Source organism: Lepisosteus oculatus, chromosome 4 (genome assembly GCF_040954835.1).
Source record: "Lepisosteus oculatus isolate fLepOcu1 chromosome 4, fLepOcu1.hap2, whole genome shotgun sequence".
Taxonomy (NCBI): domain Eukaryota; kingdom Metazoa; phylum Chordata; class Actinopteri; order Semionotiformes; family Lepisosteidae; genus Lepisosteus; species Lepisosteus oculatus.
This window is the reverse complement of record NC_090699.1, coordinates 24,558,188-24,582,727: the sequence shown is the minus strand read 5'-3', so window position 1 is coordinate 24,582,727 and position 24,540 is coordinate 24,558,188. Positions and strand designations below refer to the sequence as shown.

The 24,540-nt window shown below is 34.9% G+C and overlaps 1 protein-coding gene across 1 annotated transcript; it reads right to left on the bottom strand.

Annotated features, from left to right (window-relative positions):
* Positions 1-1,387: 1,387 nt before the first annotated feature.
* On the bottom strand, positions 1,388-24,414 carry LOC107077326 (coiled-coil domain-containing protein 63-like). The gene is made up of 12 exons (XM_015346565.2): positions 24,296-24,414; positions 22,426-22,525; positions 21,583-21,772; positions 16,456-16,557; positions 14,352-14,465; positions 13,958-14,025; positions 11,261-11,448; positions 10,440-10,634; positions 6,996-7,244; positions 6,336-6,418; positions 2,794-2,962; positions 1,388-1,476 (listed from the first exon to the last, which is right to left on the bottom strand). The coding sequence occupies exons 1-12, from the start codon at positions 24,402-24,404 to the stop codon at positions 1,388-1,390; spliced, it is 1,656 nt and encodes a 551-aa protein (XP_015202051.2). The 5' UTR covers positions 24,405-24,414.
* Positions 24,415-24,540: the final 126 nt, after the last annotated feature.

Genomic DNA, 24,540 nt, shown 5'->3' with positions numbered 1-24,540 from the left:
AATCGAAGGAGATTCAATAAAAAAAAACAATTTTCGGCACTGCAGAAAATCCCAGTAAACAACTACAATAGCTATCCTGCAAAGTTTGAGTTTCAAGTTCTCTACTCCCTCCCTATTCTTTTCAATATCAGTTTTCCACTGAACTACATTACTTTTAAAGGAACTCTCCTCTGCTTGTTTGGGTATTGAACACACTCAGCACAGACAGAATATATATAGAGGACAATTTTCATACAAGTAGCTGGGCCTGTAAATTTCTGTGAATGATTTCATAAAGATGAGGAACTCTGCATATGTATCATTTTAATAGAGATGTTTCTTACATTTATAACTCATTAAAAAAATAGATACTACCACAAATTCTACTAAAAGATTGATTTTTTACCTGCATTTAGTGAGTGGTTAAAGAATGAGAAACCTACTCAGTTTTCATTTATAGTAGAACAAAGTCCACAGTGATCCACAGTAATGTTAGTGATTTTCTTTACATTAACAGTTTCATGAATGAGTAGAATGGAACATTTGACAATGACCCAATTAAATTTGATTGCAAATTGCAAATGTGATAGATTATCTTATACAAAACTTCACATTGGCAACTAATACATAGTTCCTCTCAAGCTATCATGATTAAAGTTTCAGATCAATATGAATTAAAAATAGCTAAATGAAAACCTTGGTTTATCCACACACACTAAGCTGTATTAAGTCAAAGTCATTCTAATGACAGAAAATACACAGATTGCACAGATGACATTGATTTTTGTCATCCGTATTGTAAATACTTATGTGGTAACTGGTAATTGCAACATTTTTAAGACTTGCACAGCAATGTACTTTAGCGTCCTCGCCCGGTGGTGAGGAGGAAGCGCACCTAGGCTCTCAGGGTACTGCGAAGCAGGCTGGGAGTTGTAGCCAGGGGGAGTCTGAGGGTCAGCACGATGACCAGCAGCTGACCCTGCTTATGTAAATAGTGTTACATTAGTTTAAGTGTCCTGTGTAGCTTTGTAAGTGTGTAGTCTTCTGTTAACGAGTTACCACCCTAAACCTGTGTACGTGTTCCATCGGTCCCCTTATTTGTGTGTAAATCCAGTGTTGGTTTCTGGTTTTGATGGGAGAAAAAAAGCAGTCGCTTGTTTTGCTATCTCGTCTCCACTTGTCCTTTGTACTGCGTGAACTCAAGAATGCTACAGTATATACAAAAGAAAGACTGACCTGGAAGTTAGAAATAAACTTAATTTTACAACATATGTACTGTACCAATTTAACCTGTTATAATGAAACCTGCGTTATATCAATTCTGTCACATGTTGATTTTTTTGAATAAAGAAATGAAAATTGCTGTACAGTATATCATGCTTTTTCAGTTGGGCTCACAATCACTTGACTATTGATAGCATCTGTCACCCCTCCATCCCAGAGAATTGGCAAAGGTTGCTGTATTAACCCCAATCTTTGTTGCCAGTTCCAGTACACCTGTTTTGTGAAACATATAAAGTACCACACTGACTTAGGAACAGGTACTTGGAGTTTAATGTTCTCGAGCGGGTCTTGCAACTGTGGAAATAAATCATCTTTAGATCACTTTTTGGCGGTGCTTCCTTTTGTTGAAACCAATTCGAAAGAGGATTAAAATTGTGGTAATTTCTAACCAGCAATAATATGTCCAAGGATATTTAAAAATACAAACAATTTTTGAAAATATCAAATCACGGACAGTTTTCATGACAGTTTGAATCTCATCTCTCTCTAGCGTGCTGGGTGGAGTGGTGGCACTGTGGCTAAGGATCTGTGCCTGGGAGGTTGCTGGTTCAAATCCCATGGCTGGCAGAGGAATCCCACTCCACTGGGTCCCTGAGCAAGGCCCTTAGTCCCAGCTGCTCCAGGGTTGTGGTATAAATGGCTGACCCTGCCCTCTGACCCCAAGCGTCTCTCTCCCCACCTGTGTGTGTCATGGAGAGCAAGCTGGGGTATGTGAGAAGACAAATTCTTAATGCAAGAAATTATATATGGCTTATAAAGTGATCTTATCTTATGAAGGCTTTTAAATGGCACTGTCCTAGAAACTAAATGACCTTTAGTTGATTTTCTGTAGCTCACCTGGGCAAGATCTATCTTCCCTTACTAATGTGGAAACAGTTTAATCTTTTTACTTGTGGTCTATGATAGGTCATATCTAATTAGGCTGTTACCAGTCTGGAATAAGAGTGGAGCTTCAAGGGGTATTTGGGCCAGTACACAGGGGTTCAATAAGTACAGCTGTTCCACCACAGTTACAGCTGATAATCATAATTCTTTATTACGGACCAGCGGAACTCACTTTCAGACCTGGAAAGTCAGTGTGTCTGGAGGTTTTCTTTCCAATTCAGCTTTTAGTGACCTAATTTATCAGCCTTCCACAGCTCTTCAGCAGCTGCTGGTTTAAAGAGACCTGAAAACCTGCAGACACACTTGCCCCAAGGACTGGAATTGAAATCACTACTGTAAATAAGTCCTCCAGAGAGAACAGAGCAACATGGATTTTTTTTTTACTTAAAGTATTTATTTATGACACCTAGTAAAATTAGTCATTTATTATAAAATAGATTCCATATCCATGCTATATTAATTATGAGGACAAACTAAATAAGTTATACCACAGATAATCATCAATGAGGTAATATTAAGTTTTAATAACACAGTATATACTGTAGGTACGAAATGAAATGTTAAGAATATTATTTCTTAATACAATACATGAATTTACCTTGTATGGCCATAATATGAAATTCTAGAATAAACAACATTGCATACCTTTTCTTATATGACCTAAAATCTTCTTATATTTCCCCACATCTGTTTTAAATTTGCTTGAAGCCTCCACAGCATCTTTCAGGGTCATTTCAAGTACTTTCATAATGTTCATACGCTCTTGGCTTACAGCACAATCTCTGTCTCTCTGTAACTCAATATTCAGTTTGAGCTGCAACATAACAATATGAAGAAACATAATAATTGCCCTTTATGGTTAAAAAAACTAATTTAGTTTGGCTAAACTGAGCCACTATTTCTAAAAAAACTATTTTTCTTGAAATACTGTACTTATTGCTTTCACATGCCTTACCGTATTGGAGAGTATTGGAGAAATTGGAGAGCATATCCAATTTCAGATTAAACCCAGGAGATACTGGAATTAGATTAATCATCTAATCTCAGAAACCCTATTCATACACCTGTGTATTTAAAAGAAATCCCGTTGTTTTTAGATTTTTACATAGTTGAAGCTTTGAGAGATTATAAGGATTTTTGTTTGTTTCCGCTCACTTTTGAAACTCTGCACAGTGTATTCAACAACTGTGCAGCCTAGCCTCTTGGCTAGTCAGGTATAATGGGATAGATAAGTCATATTTGTGACAAAAACTGGGGTCCAGCATCCAAGAAAGAATCCATTTTTTAAAATTCCTTTTAGAAACTTCCTTTTGTGATTCGCTACACCAATTGACTTGAGACATCTCATCCAGATCTCCTTCTTAATTGCACCTCACCGGTAGCAAGGATACATAATATACAGTAAGTACACAGAGCGGTTTCACAAATCACACCCGATGATTCTACTGTACAGTATCCGCTTTTCTTTTTAATTTGGTCAAATAATTTATTTTAAAACACGGTAAGCAACTTTCTAGTTTCTCAATAGTTTACTTCCAGTTCACTCACACTGTTAAAGTATAGTAAGTGAATAAAAGACTAGCTTAGAAACCTTCAAACCTGCATATTTCGTTTCTATTCAATACTCCACTTAGATGGAATTTGACAGAATGCAGGTAGACCAAAATTAAATGTGTTGGGCACTTTTGAATTTAAAAGAATATGCAATTTCGTTTTATAAAAATAGTCAAATTAGGGAGATGTCCCCACGTTGTCTGTTTGCCAGGATTTACTATCTTTGTGGGTAGAGTTCTCAGGTTTTTCAACACAATGATAGGTAAATATGCCCACACACAATGTCAGTTCTAATAAGATAGAGTATCCAATTTCAGATTAAACCCAGGAGATAGTGGAATTAGCTGAATGAGGAGCTTCTGCTGACTTTGCAGTAGGCTATCTTAATTCTGTCTATTCAATAATTTAAATGTTTTAATTATCTTTTGCCAGTTGAGTGGGTGCTTTGAACTGCTGCAAAGGAAATTTGCTGAAAATACCAGCACTGTTTCTGATTAGTCAAAAATAGTTACATAATTGATATGTTTAATGGAAAGCTTAATGTTTTATTATAGTATTTTTTATGAACACTAGGTTAGTCAGTCTTAAAGAAGAAGTAGCACAAAGATGCTTGTACAGTATGTGTGTGTACTGTATGTCTCTGTGTATATTTAATAGGGTCCTCGAACTGTTTAACTGTAAAACATATTTATATTCTTGTTTAAGTCCAATGTTTAGCCCAGCATGCATGCAGCCAAGTCTAGTTACTCTCTCCAGAATTAATTTAATGAATTTATAGAATATACAATGGTTGAAGGATATTATTTATGTGATATTACAAATCATAAGAGTCTCCCATGTACAGGTATTTTCCAAGCTATTTTACTTTTCATCCTTCATGCAGTACCTTTGAACTTTCACAGAAAATATGTATGTGAATTTAGCTTTGTAGGTTATGCACATTGTGTAAGCTTTTGGTTTATGCACTAATAAATAAAACGTTGATTATAGTGCATTTCTGATCCTAGATATCCTAGATTTTGCACTTTTATGGGGTGACATTGTATATAACAAACAATTGTGAATGAGAAACAAAAACCTGACAGTTTACAGAAAAGAAGTCCTTGGTGCAGAGATCAGAAACGAATGCCAAGTTACAAGAAATAGGTCGGGCTAAACTTGATTTGCAAACTGATAGGCACACATTTTAAAGCAAAGTAGTTGAGTTTACCTTGATTTAAATTGTAGCACAAGTTTTATTATTTTCTTTCTTTGTTGCATTAGAATAATTTGGGAAGTCATATGACTGGGATGGAAAAACTCTATTTCTGGTAGTTTTGAAAGCCAGCTGTGTTAGGTTGGCGTCAAGCTGCTCTGCCTGATGCTGCCTGTCGTGCTTTTGAAGGTTAGATTTTGCTTCTCCTGCTTTCTTATTTTTCTTACACCAGTTGTATCTCAACTTGATGTTTGAATCAAGGTTGCTTTGGCTAACACTACATGCTGTGTCTTTGAAGGTTCATGCCTCTGGGTGTGTTGAGAACTATCTATCCCGGGCCAGCTTTCCTAAAGCACAGTGGGTCCTGCTGGTGGAAGACTAATAGGGAAACTGAAGGGAATGTGGCTAAAGACTGAGGAGAACTGGACAGGACTCTGGAAACGGTGTAAGGATTGAACATCACAACACGTTATCTAGCAGTCTTTTATGTGTAATAACACTAAGTAAGCACTGTCTGGCCTAATTCAAAGGTCTCACAAGCAAAAATATGGAATACACTGGGCAATTCTACAGACTACATATTTCTGAACGAACACACTGAGATTGTATGAGTCTCTGTCTTCAAAGACCATTAAAAATACATGTCTTCAGACATTGTTTTCAAACTTTATAGTGAGAAACACTTTTCTTTCCATCTGAACTTATTATTATTACAGAAAAGCATAATTTGACTGTGGGGCCAAAGGCAAGAAAGAGGAAAGTGGTTAATTAACTTGTAATGATGAATGCTGAGAAAAAATACATGGATTGAAATTTTTCAACTTTTATTTAAAAATTATTATTTACCTTGTTTGGGTTTTCTACTCTGGAAGAATTTCCCTAACCTTTTTATTGCAGTACATAAGAAAATAATCTATATGAACTAATTGAGACGAATCTAAATTTTTCTGCATTGAGAAAAATTATTTATTTCAAGTTCAAAATAATTAAGTTATCCTCGGCTATTAAGCTGCCTAATTTAGACAATTGATTTTATATATAACATTATAGATTTTTGGATTTCTCAGCGAACATGTAAGTTTCTTATTTGTATATGGGCTTATGTCATGTCATTCATGTTGTGTATTTTCTTTTACCTGCCTGTGAAGCAACTTTCCCACCTGGGACAAAAAAAAGGAACTAAGTAAGGAAGCATAGAATGCTTACAATCAAATAATAACATGCCAGATGCCAGTTTCTCTACTGTTTTTTAAATTTGATTTAACAATGTATGAAATTGTCAAATTGCATATATAAATTGGAAGGGCACTTATGGGTGATATAAGTAAGCCTCAAAAGCCAAAGGCTATACAGTATGTACAGTAATGAAAACATTAAAAATAAAACCTCAGTTTAAATAAAATAAATTCAAATATTATAATACAAATTGTTACAATACCTGTTCAATTTGCTCCCGAATGTCCTCTATTTCACTTGTCTGTTCAGTGACATAGTTAAATAGTGCAAAATTGAGGTCTTCCCCTGAAAATAACGTAGTTTTTTAAAACAGAGTTAATACAGTTTGATTCTAAGATGTTCCGAAGTCCTTTAAAGACTGCTAATGCTTACATCGCCCAAATGATAGACTTTTTATGCTATCAGTTTCTCTTCATTGCAGTTCAAAGCAAGAATCTTAACCTTAAAAGCAAGGTTTGAAAACATACCCTTAAACACCAAATAAACTGGATTTAAAGAGTGGTGTTTCTAAGACACCCGAAAAGCAGTATTTGTTTTTTTTTAACAAACACATTACACTTGGTTTATTCAATGCTAACCTATATACAGTATATATAAACAAAAGATAACAATCTTATAATTTACAGACCTAGAACATAAGGTGTGACTTAGGTGTGAGGGATGGACAAATCTATGATAATATTATTAAAATCTACTCTGCATATTAATGATAAAAAAGGCATCTTAGAGCATTAACGTTAAATTTTGTCCTTTTATATGAACAATCCTGTTTACAGAGAAAGTGAATGTTTATCAAAACCAGAAATTATAAAATAATACAAAACACCTAATTTGGTGTACCTTACAGGGAGCATAAACTTACTTTCCATGTAAATATTAAAGAACAGTTCAGCATCAAAATCTGGAAAATCTTTTTCATCTATTTTTTCTTGCTGCTCCAATGGTTTGCTCATCAGCTCTTTCAGTCTGATTTGTTCCTCCTGCAACACTCCCAGGAGCAAAGTAGACCTCCGCCTATATTCAGTGCCCCTTCTGCTCCTTCTCTCAGTGTCACTGTCTCCCAGTGCCTCTTTAAACCGTGGACTCAGTATAATAGATTTCCTTCTGTTAACTAGGAAACAAAAACAGTTTTTATTAGTTCTTCAAAAATCCTTTAGCATTATTTTTTTAATTATTTTTAATTAATTAAATAGCAATAAGAAAATGTTTTTTTTTTTTTCTAATGAAAAAGCCTGCTGTGCTTTGAAAGTCAGTTGAATAATTGAAAAACAAAAGTTACTTTTTTACCTTAACCTTACAATTGCACTGAGGGTAATAAAATGAACACTTGTTGCTCTACGTAGGGGGTGATGCTTTTAAGGACTGCCAACGGTGCCAGCTGTAATACAAATTCTGTAAAAATACAGAGCCTTTTTTGGCAGTTTCAACTTTTAATCAGAAGATCAATCAAACAATTTAACCTTGGCAAGTGCAAAATACATGATTAGACTGCTTTTTTATTGAAATTATGAACAGATGGGTATAGAGATAAACCATGAGGATTGTATAGAATCCAACAAGAACAAGGCAAATTAATTGTGCCAAGTGGCCTTCTAAACATACTTTCTGTTTTATGTTCCACATGGTCTTAAGATAAATAGTTTTTGTTTGAGACTTTAAAGACTTATTGAAGCCTTTGGCAGAAGAGATTTCATAAATATTGTGCATGACCCCAAAAAAGTGACCTCTCCTGACATCAAGGCAACAACCAAAGGAAGGAAGCACCTGGAATAGTAAAAGTATTTCTGTTGTGCTAAAATCACTTGCCCTCTGTCTATAGTTCAGTTCAGAAATATGGCTTTGGTGCAATATCAGGGATCTTTCTTCCAAAATCTACACTGGTGAAACATGGAGGGAGATGGGGGAGAGAAAAATACAATTAAGGCATTTCCACATGGTCAAATACAGAGACAGCATCGTGGTAAAAAATCAGGCACTTGTACTGGCAGTATTCAGTTATTGTATTGGATATTTTAATTATGCTTGATTAGAAATGAGGTGATTTGTGAAATAGTTATTAAAGAATATCAGTTGACAGAACACTGCTGAATTATTATGCCACTTAATACTAGTTAAACCTTCTTACAATGTAATACAAACACTTCCATATTTCTGTGTAACCATCATAAGTATTTTTGGCAAATTGATTTTTCTTGAAAGGCCTAAGGTGTGCAAAATTCTGTTTTGTTTTTCACATTCTTTGAACTTTATCATTCAGCAATGAAAGCCTTCAGATAAGACAAGGGATAGATTTCATAGACATTGCTCTTATTATTTCAACACATTTTGTCAGCCATGGTCTCCTTAATAAAATGTGGCAGTCTCTGAGAATAAAAGTCATAAATAATATAAATAGCTAATTTTTTGGAAAGAGAAATTATTCACTGAAAAAAAAAGGATACCTACAATAGTTCAAGTAGGGAGCTGCATCAGCATGCGTAGGCTGCAAAGGAACAAGGTTTATTAAATGCTGAAAAACAAAAGGAAACAACACCCAAAGAAGGCTCCACAGCCGAAACGTTGTGTTTCCTTTCTTCTTTTCAGAATGGAATAAACCTATTATTTGTTCCTTGATATCTACAATATCTACATATATATATGGATGTTAACTTGTACTGGATGAGTAATGGGAGTAGAAAACGTTTAGATTTTTACATACATTTATTGGGCTGGGAAAAAGGTTTAAAAAAACATAGCAGTAGCAAATATCCTGAGTGTTTAAGTAATCTGCCTGTAATTTTTAGTTCAATTAAAATTATGCAACACTCGCTTTAAAAAGTTCATCTTGGATACAATGCAGCTGAGCTGAAGCTGTTCACACCGATTAAAATTGAGAGGAAATAATTTCTGTAGCAGGTCAAAGCAATATCTTATAACCTCAACACTACAAAATCATACTGTGAAGGTGCAGCTGCTGCGATTTCATTAGTTTGAGGATCTGCAAAAGGTTTTAGATGACTGATAAAAGTCTTGGTTTAAGGGTGATTTCAAGAAATAGGTTCAGGAATGTGCACACTGGTACATGTGGAAGCAACAGAGTACTCTACTGTGGCTGTTGCAGGTTATAACAGTCTCTTTAAATAGGTTGAAAGGGGTTCACAGTTCAACTTGTCTAGCTAAATGCGCTCCTGCTTAGTTTATTGTGAAGATCAGTCTCTTGGTTGCAAGTTTTTGGGGGATGGTATAGGGTGGTACAGTACTTTATATGACACAGTGGTTAAACATGTGAGGGGCAGAGCACGGTGTGAAAGATCCCCCTTTCTGATAGTGTGGCAAGGGGTTTCCACATGAACCCTAACCATATCTTCCCTGGATAGCCATGGCAAGAGCCTCTCTAGTTGGCCAAGTGTGCTCAGTAACCATCTTCTTATTTACCAGCTTCCCGAAATGGAAAATGACGAGGCTGCTACCAATATTATCCCGCTATAAGCTTTCTCTGATTTGTTATGCCAGACGAAAACCTCTACCTCCAAATCGTATTTAAATGCTCAGTTTTTTAAAACCATGAGGGTCTGTGAAAAGACAACCCCTGACTGCCTCAGGAACTGCTTTTATAGGGAGCTAGAGTCTCCAGGTGCAGCCAATTCAGTGATTTCCCCGTAAGAATTTGAACAATGTGACTTGCCTAAATGAGATAACCCCATGCCCCTTGGTGATTCACCCGTGCTCCCAACACCTAGACCTTATGTCTACCCATCACCCAGAGAGCACTGTCCATGAGCAAGGCAAGATTATGCAGGCCCAGAGTTAAACTATCCAAGTTTAACCCATCTACTCTACTGAACAGTGATTAGGGGTATTTCATGACCAAGTAACGATAACATTGGTTTTAATTTTATCTTAAGGATTTTCCTCATTTTATCTAAAAGATGGCATCTCCCACAGCACAGTGTCCACAATTTTGACATTTTTCAAATGGACATGGTCAGCTCTATGCACTTCTCCAGAAAGAACTTTGTAACATGACCCAAATGACAGAATTTGAAACTAAGGGAACCAGAAAAAAAAATTGGAAACTAATGAGAAACCCATTTGAAACTGAGAACGGGAGGCAATTCTTTACACAAAGGATTATTAAACAAGCAAACCAGTCTGATCAGTTAGATACTAGCAACCAAACTAGACCAAACCAGCTAGATTGGTCAAATGGCCTTCTCTCATTTGTAAGATATCTTGTTTTTATCTTTATGTTAAGGTTTCTATTGACTCCTCACATCAACTCAGTCATTCAAGGATTGACTATAACAAGCAGATTATGCAGTCCTACCCAATTCCCAGAGATGCTTTCTTTCATCATCTGCTTTCCCTTCAGCGGTGTGTTTGTCTGCTTTGCTCCTTCTCTGTTGATTTATATTTTTCTTCTTTGTTGTCTTTTCAATTATTTCATTGATTTTCTCAATAGCTTCTTCATATTTATTCAGGGTGACCTTGAGCTCAATTGTCTGCTCTCTCTCCTTGGCCTCTGCAATTGAACAGGAAAATGCAAAAGCATAATATTAGCCATAAGAAAACATTGTTTATCACACAGAAGAAGCTCTGTGTGTGCTCAGAATCAAAGCATATAATGTGAGGCATGCATTTAAATGCTTCTGATATGTCATCAATTAAAATACTGTACATTATATTTTAAAAAACATAATTGATTCAGGCATGCAATTTTGTGGGGTTTTATTTCCATATAATCAATTATTTGTAATTAGTATGATATGCTTTTGAAAGAATGAAATTGAATGTTTATTTTGTCACATATAACCTATATTCAATAGAATCTTTAAAAAAATATATTAATGCATCAAAGATCTCCCCTGTATTTAAATTGCCTAGTCGTGCATGCATGGAGCTCATGTGCATGTGTAACTGTATAATACCAGCACTGCTGGTTCAGGTCTCTTAATGCACAGGTAAGGTCCTTCTGATATATTTATGGTACTGCCTGGAAATATTATTTCTTAATGAAGAACAAGATGTTATAGTATTTGGAAAATAAAAGCTGAATGATATAGCAGTATATTTCATATGTTATACATAAGTAGATTCATACAAACAAATGATTTATGGAGAAGTCCTCTTTCATAAAGAGCAGTTTACCTCTTTTTTCCATGGCTTTAAGAAACTCCTGGTCATGTCTTCTTTCTTTTGTCTTTTCCTGCAGGAATGCTTCAACTTTGTGAACATGGTTCAGCTCTCTCTGGATCTCCCTCATTTCTGCATTATACAGTTCAGTATCCTTTTCCTGCTGGTCATAAATCCGTATGATTTTCGCCTGGACCTCTTCTCTGTTACAACAAACATTATTGTCATCAGCCTATTAACCTCTTCCATTGCTTAAAACCGTCACTGTCTGAGCCGTCAAAGAAATTTTGCACCACTGAACATGTTGAAAGTCTTTGTATGATACAAAAGTTACTAATAAATTAAATACAGTTATTGTGTATGTTTGATGTCTTTTTTTATTAAGAACAGGCATAACTTTTTAAATTTTATATTTGAATGAAGCCCCCAAATGTTATATTTTTAATTATTCCTATCATAAGGCCTCTGGTTATCAAACAGACAAGATGTTTGCTGGTGAACACCATCTCCAAACTCGGAACAACTAACTCAGGGAATAAACTACATGGTTAAAACCACTTATATATTTTCTTAAACAACATCAGATATAGAAAACATGTTTGACAGAGCCCAGAGAGAAATATGCAGTACCGATATTTGCAGAAGCAAAAGCCACATTGCCGGGGCCTCCTCTTGGTAATGGTCTAGGTGAGCTGACCACACAGAAGGGCAATCAGAGTCTGAAATACTCTCCATGGCCATGCTGTCGAAAAGACTGGATTGGTTGCTAAAAACCAAATATGTGAAATGTGCCAAATGGCCTCCTCCTGCTTGCAAACTTTCTTATGTTCTTAAAAGTATTCATATGCACCAAACTTAGTACCAAAGTTTTACTGTATATACCAAGTCTCTGACAGATTGGGAATTATGGAAAGCATTAAGACACTCTACCTAAAGAAATAATTGCATCAAGGACACAGATCTGTAGAAATAAAATAAGCTTTTCAAAAAATAACTCTTAGAATACTATTAGTACCATGCTTCAAGTTACAGCTTTACTTTATATGTGCTAAATTATGTTTGATACAGACTTCAGCATCCATTTTCATTTTTAATATCAGTGCTTTCTAATCCTGGTATCTATAAGTCTTGATAATAGTCTATAGTATGGTGGTCCTGGCAACTTTAACATTACAATTTTAAGTAAACTTAGTACAAACATATTTTTAATGTCATGTCAGCTACAATTAAAAAACAAAATCACTTTTACAAATTGATGGAAACCCTTTACCAGCTGAAGGCACTATTGCATTCTGTTTATTTGGACCTCACTGAATTGAAATCATTCACTGAAAGTGTCTTTAACATACCGCTTCACTTGTTGGTTTGGCAACATATGTACCGGTAATTGTAATAGGCTGGGTAAATTAGTGAATATAGTGGTAGAAATATTCAGGTATAATCAAATCAGATCAACTTAAGTATCCTTTACAAACAGAGAGTGATTAAGACAGTCAAAAGCATCATGGAGTGTGTTCACGTCCATTGCTAATTCACACTTCTCCCATCTAGGAGACAACTCTGTGCACCCAGGTGTAAAACCAGCAGACTCAGGAAATCTTTCATTCCCCATGAAATTACACAATAAAGCAATGCACAGTAACTACCTTTTCTCTTGTTTATCTCCTGTAACACTACTATATTCTCTTCCTGTTGGTGATGTTTATTTGTCATCGTGTTGTGTTTGACTGTGCCGTAAAACTAATTTCCCCTAGGGGACTAAAAAGTTTGAATTGAATTGAATCTTATGGAATATGCACAGAAAATATGTTTAGAGCCTTTGGACCTATTATACAGTAAAGAGTAAGATATATACCATCTACCTCAACCTATCAGTGTCAATCTAGTCTCTATTGAATTAGGCCTTTACTGTTAAGAAATGACTTGAATGAGCATAATGCTTTATGCAACAAATGTATACTACAAAGGTACCCAAGTCCCAGGGGAAGAATAAACAAAATTCTAATAATAATGTTGTCTTAGCAAGATTATGAAAGTATTCCTGCTGATCATTGCATGGATCAATGTTGACAATGTTATGATAAGCATTTTCTCAAGAAATAACAGTTCAAATTTTGCATGAACTGTCAAATACAGCAGATGTCACCATCTTGAATGCACATGGGGAGTTTATCTTTAAGTGAAAGACAATAAAGGGGTCACAGATGGCTGTTTTAATGAGACGTGACAGTGGTCCAAAAAATGCCAGACAACAGCAGGTCCATTGGGTGGACAGATTTCTTACATTTCTGAACATCAGGATACCAAATAAACCTGTTTATTAAAATTTGGTTTATTGCTGTCAATCAAGATCACTGTTTTTCAGAATATTACTCTTTTTGTTTTATTTTTTACATGGATGACACATTTTTAAATAATTACAGGAGAACACATTTAGTACACTTTAGAATTTGTGTAATCTATATTTTAGAATATGATTTAACCCAGTTATAAGATTTGTTTTCTAAATTATCTCTATACACCAACATCATCCAATATCATGTCCAAATAAAAGTGTGCTTTAAGTCAGAGGCACAAAAGTAAGGAAGACCCATGGGAAAATGTATCCATTGGATATTTTAACTTTAATAAACAATGTGGTAGAAGTATGACAAGAAGGTCACAAAAAGAAATATTGTGGGGAGTAATAACAGAAAAACTTCAGTACTGTACCTTGTGTGATGGAATTCATTTCCCTTTTCAAGGATGACATCTGCCTTTTTTCGGGTTTCCTGTAGTTCCTGTAGAATTCCCCAAAAATGTATCTATGCCTAGTGCTTATCTGAACAATCTGTATTTTAGAGTTCATGTATTGATTTAAAAAAGATGTATTACTACTCACAATCATTAATAAGTTGATTAATATAAAACTTAAAAGCATTTGAATTTATATTATAATTGTATATAATTTTAACATTATATCATATATAATGTATACTATCTAATAAAATAACATTAACAATTCAGTAGCCTTACATGTTTCTAATATTTATATTTCTTAAATAGGGTTGGCATATTTAGGGTTGGTTTCTAATAAAAGGCCCAGCTGACTGCTTGGCACACTCACATGAAGAAGTTTATCATACAACTTCTGAAAATTCTCTTTTTCTCCTTGCATGGTCTGTATTTCTTGACGTAACTTCGAATTGCTGGATAATACAGAGCAGAATCTTTTGTTTGCCTGAAAGATTAGCAAAAGTGAGACATAACAAGACATTTAACTTCTGTTAAACAATATCTTCAGCTCTTGTAAACTTGCACATCTAAGTGTAAACTCAAAAACAGGTATTTGTGTGGCTGGTTATTTTAAAAGTGTTATTAAGTGGTATAAATGTTAAGTACTGTATGTGTTCAATAAACACAACTATGTTATTTTAAATAATTAACATTAATAATAATGAATATGCGTGGGGGAATGAATATGCTTTTCTAAATTTTGATCAAATGAAGATGTAATAGTTGCTAATTCCATTTTAACTTGGGGTATGTTTTAAAAGACAGTAAGAAGTAGAACAATTCATGTGAAACAGATTCTGATTGATGTAAGATAAAGTAATCAGCCACGTAGCTTCTAATCCAAAGTAACAATCCACGTAGCTTCTAATCCAAAGTATTCAAAGGTATTAGAAATAAACCCCTTAATGTTTTAATATACTAAGAGAGCATGATAGAATGCAAGAGTATTACACAAGTATGTGACCTTTACTTTAACTATGCTTAATTGCATGTTTTTTAACTGAAGTTATATACTTGCCATTTGTACTGTAACTGTATTGATGTACTGTAGCTTTATTGATGTTGATTTGTGTAATTGATTTACTGTATTTATGCATTTCTGAATTGTGAATTTCAAAAATTCTGAAAATGCATGAATTATACCCCCTGAATTAAAATAAAGTGATATCAGTCATTCAATGTTTTAGCAGATTTATTATGAAACACATCAACAATTCTATGCTAAGAATAATACATTTAATTATTATATATACTCAAAGGAAGTAGTAATTTAAAATCACTACTTCCTTTAATCATTTTAAGTGTACTGAAATATGCTCTACAGAATTCAAAGGAATTGCAGTAACAGTTTAACTTAAACCAACTGCTCTCTTAAATGTGGCTACGTGCTAAGCAGCAACACCAAGCAGTCCTCAGTTTTCTATACTGACATATAACATGACAAAAGATCTAAAAGAAGTTTTTGTCAATGTAAATTGCTTTTACAAAATCCTGGAAAAGAACATGTAATCGAAAATCAGAAAATGAATCCAGTGAAAAAACCTGAAATACCATGACAGCTTTGATATATCAGAACTGCATAACATTCTATTGACTTAATCTTAGTGGTAATACTATGAGCAGTCAGGTTAGAAGAAACTGTAGAAAACACAATACAACTTTGCTTAATAAAGTGCTCTGACAGTGCTTTGACAAGTTAATGCTTCATAAATAAATAGATGAGACTATTTTCTGTCTTTCTGTGGGAAAAAAAAAAGAAATTCACATTATTTCTAATTTTAAGTTCCTGTAGAAGAGATTATGTTGCTGGTTTTAAGGAGATGCCAGTGGTGACAAACAGAAGCTCAAACTACGCCCACTAAAATAAACTCTAGAAAGATTCATTGTACTGTATGTACCCCCTTCATGTATCATACAATGAACTTCAAAGTCTAGTATCTTCTTTTTAGGTATCCAATCTTTTGCAAGGCATTTTTTTTAAGTTGCTCACCATGTGTATTAGGGAAATCCAAAGTTAGGAAAATTAATAATCTTTAAAAAAATAAATCAGGGGTTGAACGTATAATGAAAACTCTCTGTAGATGTACTTAGCAGGGCATTTGACTTCATGTGAATAATACAATCTTTTAATATTAGAAGCATGTCATGTTTTATGGAATGAGGTGAGAACAGCTTTGTACATTTCCTTGTTATTTACATTGTTCTGTGAGTGTATTTTGGAAAGGTAGGAGGTTTTGGGCATTTGTTTAATATTGGTGCCAGATTAATTTTATTTAATTTTCTTTCTATTTCTCAACTTAATCCTCGAAGTTTTGGGTGGTGGTACAGTTGAGCTCCCCTTTTGTCCTGCCAGAAATGAAACTGCAGAATAAAAACACATACTGTATACATGCATGCCTACATAAATATTACTACTTCTATAACAATAACCCAACCTGTGCTAACTGGTTTGTTAGCCTTTGTATTTTCCTGCTGGAATCTTCTTTCAGGGCAAAGCCTGTTCGATCTTTCTGGAGTTTTTTTTGTACTTCATTTATCTGAAACAAAGAAAAAGGGAAATCTGTAAATAATCAAACATGCAATTAAAGGAAATAATTTTTTGTTTACAGTTTACAAATGTATTTAATCTATTATAATATGGTACAATTGATATAGAATTTTAGATTAAAAATATGGCAGACTCCTTCAGCTGTCAGTGCAGTGAGAAAACGGAGAAAATAAGGAATTCATAATTGGGGCATTCATAATATGGTACAGATCTCAACAACCTGATCGAGCAGACATGCAAAGAGTTATGAGAATTAGTAAAGTACCTTAACAGCTGCAGGGTTGTATTCATGGATTGGATAAGGCAAGAGATCACTGAACAGTACAAGAATTCATCTTTGAGAAATGGAAGAGGTGTTAGTGGGGCCAGCAGGGGCACTCATCCTGTGGTCCATGTGGGTCCTAATGCCCCAGTATAGTGACAGGGACACTATACTGTAAACAGGTGCCGTCCTTCAGATTCAGAGGTCCTGACTCCCTGTGGTCATTAAAAATCCCAGGGCGTTTCTCGAAAAGAATAGAGGTGTAACCCTGGTGTCCTGGCCAAATTTCCCACTGGCCCTTACCAATCATGGCCTCCTAATAATACCCATCTATAAATTGGCTTCATTACACTGCTCTCCTCCCTACTGATAGCTGATGTGTGGTGAGCGTTCTGGCGCACTATGGCTGTCACATCATCCAGGTGGATGCTGCACATTGGTGGTGGTGGAGGGGAGTCCCCATAACCTGTAAAGCGCTTTGAGTGGAGTGTCCAGAAAAGCGCCATATAAGTGTAAGCAATTATTAATTATAAAAGTTGTAAATGATATTCTGTTAGCAACTGACGCAGGGAATGCAACAGTGCTTGTGCTCCTAGATCTTAGTGCTGCCTTTTACACAGTTGACCATTGTATTTTGTTAGACGGGCTTGAGCCTGAGGTTGGCTTATGTGGAACCGTCCTTTAGTAGTTTACCTCCTATTTAACTAACTGTTAAATGAACCGTTTCACTATGTTCAAATATCTAATAATTGTACTGCCTCGTCACTGTCGCCAGTCAAATTTGGGGTACCACAGGGATCAGTGCTTGGACCAGTATTGTTCTCCCTGGACATGTTGCTGCTAGGTAGGATAATACGACAGCATAATATTAACTTTCATTCCTATGTTTGAGTGTCATGTTTGATGACACTCAAACATACATTTCATTTACACCTAATGACAACTCGTCCATTGTCAATTTAACTAATTACATTAATGAAGTAAAGTCTTGGATGTGTGAAAACATTTTGTGACTCATCTCTAACAAACATGAGGTTCTGTTATTAGGAGGAAACAGTGCGGATAGGACTGCTATAACTTCAGCACGTAACTTAGGCGTCATCTTAGATACAAGGCTCTCATTTAACACTTATGTTAATGCAGTATCGAAAGCTTGCTTCCCTACAGTTAAGAAGCATTGCAAAACTAAGGTATTTTATCTTCACTCAAGACACAGAGAAACTAATACATGCTTTTGTATACAGCAGATTAGATTACTGTAATGCCCTACTATCAGGGAGCACATATCGCACTGTAAACACCTTACAGTGAATTCAAAATGCGACGGCTAGAATTGTTACTAGGAGTAGAAAGTACGACCACATCACACCTACTGTATACTTAGCTCTCTCCTTTGGTTTCCTGTTAGGTACAGAGCAGACTTCAAAATTCTTTTACCTACTTATAAGGCTCTCTGAGGTCAGGCACCTCTCTATTTAGTGGAGCAGATTAATGTATCCAAGTCGCCCACTTAGATCACAGAACGCAGGTCTTCTTCTTATTCCACATATTAATAAAAAAACAGTTTACACCTAGTTTATGGAACAGTCTGCCAGCCTATGTACAGGACACAGGATTTAAATCAAGACTGAAAACTTATTACTTCAGCCTAGTCTACTCACACTTAACATCATAGCATAGCAACTACGACAGCTGGTACTGCTGTACATGCCATTTTGTGTCTCGGTGTTGGCCTGCCAGGTAGATACTGTGTTCTGACCAAACCGGGCTGGGCACCATCTGCTGGATGCTTCATCACTGCCATGGATCCAAGAGGGACACCACGAATAAAGCTTTTGTTTAGGATGATTTGCTGGTCTACAGAGAACTGCATGGAGTACTGGTACACAGAAGGACATGATGGAAGACTTCATACTCCACATTTAGTAGTTTTTTTTTTTTATTGTATAATGTTAGCATGCCCAGAGGGGTTGGGCAGCCAGTTGACCTTGGACCCCTAGAGGTTTTTTTTCTCTTACAGAGGAGTTTTTGGTACCTCTCCGCCGGCTTTTTCTGGCTTTTCCTCTTTCTGTATTGTAACGCCATATATTGTCACAACAAGGACAACCTTGTTGTGAAAGGCGCTATATAAAAATATTGAATTGAAGTTGTGTAATGCAGTGGCTAGAAAATAAGAATGATTAGAAATATGGGCCCATCTAGACCATTTGGTAGTTAGTATTTCAATCCATGAATCTTATCCAGCTGTTTCTTTAAAGAAGCTAGGATATTGATTTTAACAACATGACCAGGTAGCCTGTTTCAAACTCCCGCAACTCTTTGCATAAAGATATGCCTCCTCAGTTTCAAATGCAGCTCCTTGGGGACTGCCATGTCAACTGATTTTTCAAAATACGTACTTTTTTTCAAAAATATCCTACTACAAGGATACCAGCAACATAACATTATATGTATAATATTATATATTAAGTTTACTGAGAATTCACAAAAATGAAAAAAAAAGTTTTATACATATGCTAACTTATTCATGACAATTTTTTTATATTAGGTTGGCCTTACAAAAGTAAAACTTAAGGGACCTTGGTTTCAAGGGACAACCTGAAACCTGTTCACCCTTATGCAGAAATTATACATTGTGTATAAGTCTGAGTCTCTGAAATCTGCTCAAAATGTGCATTTGAAAGATAAAAACACCTGACATCTGAAGAAAGGTTTTGAATTAAATAGCCTTTAAAATTAATGTTAAAGACTAAACATCCACATTTAAAATTCAAAAGGAAACTATTAAATAGCTTTTTCAAGGGAAAGAAAATCTGAATTCTAAAGGATTACACAACCAAAAAGTTTTAGCTCAAAGTTTAATAAATTTAGGGTTCTAATCAGCAAAGAAACTGAGACTTAGACCCTTAGCTATATGCTCTCAAGTTAGTACAGTAGGGTAGAAAGGAAGGCTTTCACACTCTATATAACTTCACAAATGGTTCTCAATGCAAAAGTATAATGGATACACTTTTCAAGACATTCTTTCCCCAAAAAACATAATATCAGAGGTTTAATATAGACTTAGGCAATTGTACGTCCCAGTTAACATATGCGAAGACTTCTACAGTATGTAATTACATTTTTATCAGCGTGAATAGTGGGATTATGGCTCTGGAAACTCAAATTAAAATTAAACAAAAATCTGAGTTTAAAAAAGAGTGTTATGCATATACCTAATAGTAATGCAGTTCAAAATTAGAATTTTCATTTACAGTACAAATGTACCTTGAGCAATGTGCTCAGCTGTATACATATACTGTATATGAAGTGACTTGACATAAGCAACTAATGATATCTGAATAATAATAATTAATAATTGCTTACACTTATATACCGCTTTTCTGGTCGCTCCATTTAAAGAGCTTTACAGGTAATGGGGACTCCCCTCCACCACCACCAATGTGCAGCATCCACCTGGATGATGCGACGGCAGCCATAGCGCGCCAGAGCACTCACCACACATCAGCTATCAGTGGGGAGGAGAGCAGAGTAATTAAGCCAATTCATAGATGGGTATTATTAGGAGGCCATCATTGATAAGGGCCAATGGTAAATTTGGCCCGGACGATGGGGTTACACCCCTACTCTTTTCAAGAAACGCCCTGGGATTTTTAATAACCACAGACGTCTCATCCTAAGGACAATGTTTTACGTCTCATCCGAAGGACGGCACCTGTTTACAGTATAGTGTCCCCAACCCCGACCTCTTCCAGCAGCAACCTTAGTTTTTCCCAGGAGGTCTCCCATCCAGGTACTGGCCAGGCTCACACTTGCTTAGCTTCAGTGGGCTGACAGTTTTGAGTTTCAGAGTGATATGGCTGCTGGCCATGCACTGGAATGCACAGAATACACAGCTGGCTTCTTGTTTTACTTTTGCATTATAGGGATCCCGCTGATTTTTTTTTTTAGGGAGGCGTGTCTAGTAATCATCCCCCCATACATCCCATTACTCAGCAAATGAGTTTGTAACAAGCCAAGGTCCAGCTGCAGTTGCATTTCTTCAACATTCCTCCCACCAGCCCTGTATGAAATAATTCTTCCTTGTATGCATTCTAAAACATTCCTTATATGTGAGCATTCATCCATGTGAGGATAAGTAAAATATGAGTTATCCTGCAAATATAATTTACAGGTGAGGAAATCGGTTTCATTTTTAAAATTAGTCTCCTTGAACATTTCTGTCACTGTTACACATGTTATGGAAGTTTTGACCCTGGAGAGCTGCCTTCACTGCATGGTTGCAGACCTGAGGAAGAAGACAGGACATCATCCTGTAGCATAGCAATGTTCTCTTGGGAAGACCCAAAATATAGTGTATTGAGCAGCATGGTTTTGAACTACTTCTACCACCCATCTTGGATTTTATTATATTAGGATCCAAAGCCTTGTGAAACAGTTGAAGTCGTGTGTGGATCTGAAAGAGCGCCATGTCAAAAAATAAACCGAATCTCTTTTAGAAATTCCCTTTAGTTATTGACTTACACTCACAGCACTGGCACAGTACACTATGTGTGGTTAATGATTAGCAATCAGTTTATTCCACTGATTGAATACAATTGTACTGATGATACTTGTAAATACTGGTACATTTTCACTAGAATCAGACGGCCCACATGTCCTAACAGGGATCAAGTCTGGAGATTAGTCAGTCCACAGCTGAGACATGGTGATAGTGATAGTGATAGAGCCCTTAAAGTGAAAAATCAGTACCTCTATGTCAAGGTCCCGCAGTTTTTCATTTTCGTTCTTAATTTTGTCATCAACATCTTCACTTTTCTCAAGCAATGATTTTATTGCAATTGCCACCTTGTGTTCTTTGGACACTTTAATTTGGCCGTGACTTCCCACGAGATTGATCAAAATATCTTCTCTTTCTTTATTTAACTTTTGAAGTAATTCTCTGTAAATTAAATAAGAACATTTTAGTTAGTGTATACAATAACTACATAACTTCTTATAGTTACTATGTAATAACTAGAACATCAATTGAAACTTAAATAATTTTCAGGCACTGTTTATACATGTGTATTTACCTTGAGCAGAGTGCACATTTTGTAACAGTATGTTTAAACATTTAAGAAGTGTACAGTACATGTTTTGAGTTTGTAGATAAAAGACTGCTTGCAAGAAAAATTGAAATGTTGATCATGCTGTTATGCAAATTTATCATCTGGCTTAAAACATGTAGACATCTTTCCTGTATAGTCCAGGAATAAGGCAATTAATTCTGAAAGTCAATAGGTAAAGTTAAGCCTTGACTTTAAAAAGGGAGCAAATGGAAAAACATTATCTTTCAGTATAAAGTTTTAGTTTGGTCACATATCCAAAATCTTCTAGTTTTTGTTTTGGATTTAAAAATGTACTTTTTAAACAAAGTTTCTATTTACATATTCAGAGCTGCAAACATTTTCTTTTTACGTTTAAACATTATTTCCAAAGGACACCATGAAATTGCATTTGGACAATTCAAAGTTCCTTCACAAAATTTAGATTTTTTTACCTTGATTTCACTGTACACAATTTCGGTATAAATGAGGATTATAAATTATATACCTCTGCTTTCGGATTGTGTAACAAAATTCCTTCTCTTCTGCTTTTTTCTGGACTTCAAGTTTGTGATAGTGGCGTTGTAGAGTGATTAATTCATTCTCACCTGCATTAAAGAGAAGGCTGTTTTTTGTAAGAAATGTACATGAATGATAATATTTTATATTAAATTATAGTATTTGTGCACAGATAATATCTGATCTTAAATTATAGTATTTAATGTAAAAATTAAAGTAAATACATCAATATGAAATGATGATAAAGTAAAAAATTACACAACATAAAATAAATCATAAAAGCAAAACTCACACTTCTGTGGAATTGCTTCCAAGGATGCTGATGAATAGATGTTCATATTAAAAGTAAATAATAATTTATTTAATTTAATAATAATGTATTACTTATTGTTTAGTAATTTAAAACTGCAGAATCAAACTACATATTAAATACATGTTTACTTATTGACCAAGATATTTTGATTTTAACTGCAGCTCTGTAACAACATACTGAGAAGTACTGTACCTAAAAATATCAAAATATATTAAATATATATGAATAACAGATTATGATTAGCAAATTTTAACCAACAAGGGGTTTATGATGGGGATTCAAATACCTTAATGAAATAAAAATATTAGATATTTTTTTAATTCAGGTATTTGAATGAAATCATATTTAATCCTGGTACTTTTTTCAAAGGGTCTGCTATCCCAAGGAAGGTACTGTAACTGAAATGAAACCTTCAAACTATAAAGATAAGAAAGATAAATGATTTATATATGTTATTTATAGCTCAGGGAATATATTGCATCACTTCAAAGTTATATGAAGTGTGAATTATGCATATATTGTAAAGGGTATTAATTAAATATTTAATATTTACTAAACAGGAAAGACCTACATTTGAAAAAGAGAATCCCTAGTGCCCAAGCAACAGAACAGCTATGTAAAAATAATATAATTCAAGAAGTTGTGTACATAGCTTAGTTAAAAACATTACTATTCCCTGTCATTAAAAAAGCAGCTTGGTTTACTCTACTATTGAGTGGCACACATTTCACCAAAAATAAACCAACACATGTGTTTGTACACAATAAACCAGTGGGTAGGGGTGTTTTTTTAATCAGTTGCAACATACCTTTCTAGTCTTACAGTAAAATAAATTATGGTCAAACTGTGAAATGTGATTCCAAATTTTAAAAAAAATCTTACCTTAGGACTTGGAGGTTATCATATATATTATATATAGTACAAAGTTTTGTTAAATTTAAAGAAGTTTGTTATAAATAAACTGAAAATGAAGCACATGCAATGCCATAATAATTTTTATCAATACAAAGTCATACATTAACATTAAACCACTCTTTTTGTCTGTATATATAGATACAGTTAGCAGTTTGCTACAACCTGCCTGCATAGAGATGAAGTGGTGCAATGCGGTGCATTTGAATGAATTTTGCCAAACTTGTCCTCTAATTCTTAACCTGGATACCCGCTTCCTAGAGACATGACCCATCATACTGTACCTAAACAACACACACTGTGATGTTCTAATTAAATTTGACTTCTGTGGCACATACTAGTACACTACTAGTGCCAGATCTTATTTTGCCTTTATTGCTTGTACAAACATCAGCTGCAGGGTAAATAAGGAAAAGCAAAGCATTATGACTCACAACACAATTTTCTTACAATAAACATTCAATTGTACAAATTAAATTTTACATTACCATTTACAACTTGAACACGAATGATATTAGAACTTAAGGCAAGTTAAGCTTTGCAGTTACTAAAACACTGCAAAGGTAAGTGAGCTGATTTTTGTGCTACACTCAAATCAACTGAATTATTTAACTCACAAAAATGTATTCTTTACCTTCATTGTCACTGTCATTATTGTTACTGGTGGATCGAGTGCCAGCTGTAGGTTTCTTAGACGATTCTTCAATATAAAAAAACAAAAAGTGTGTATGTTTACAGCACATGACCACAATATCAAACACACACTATATATGTATAAATGTACAGATGCAGCCACTCAGAATACTATAGGCATAATGCTCCATAGTACAAAGTACATGATGTGTTACACAAGATGGTAACACCCAACACCTTTTATCA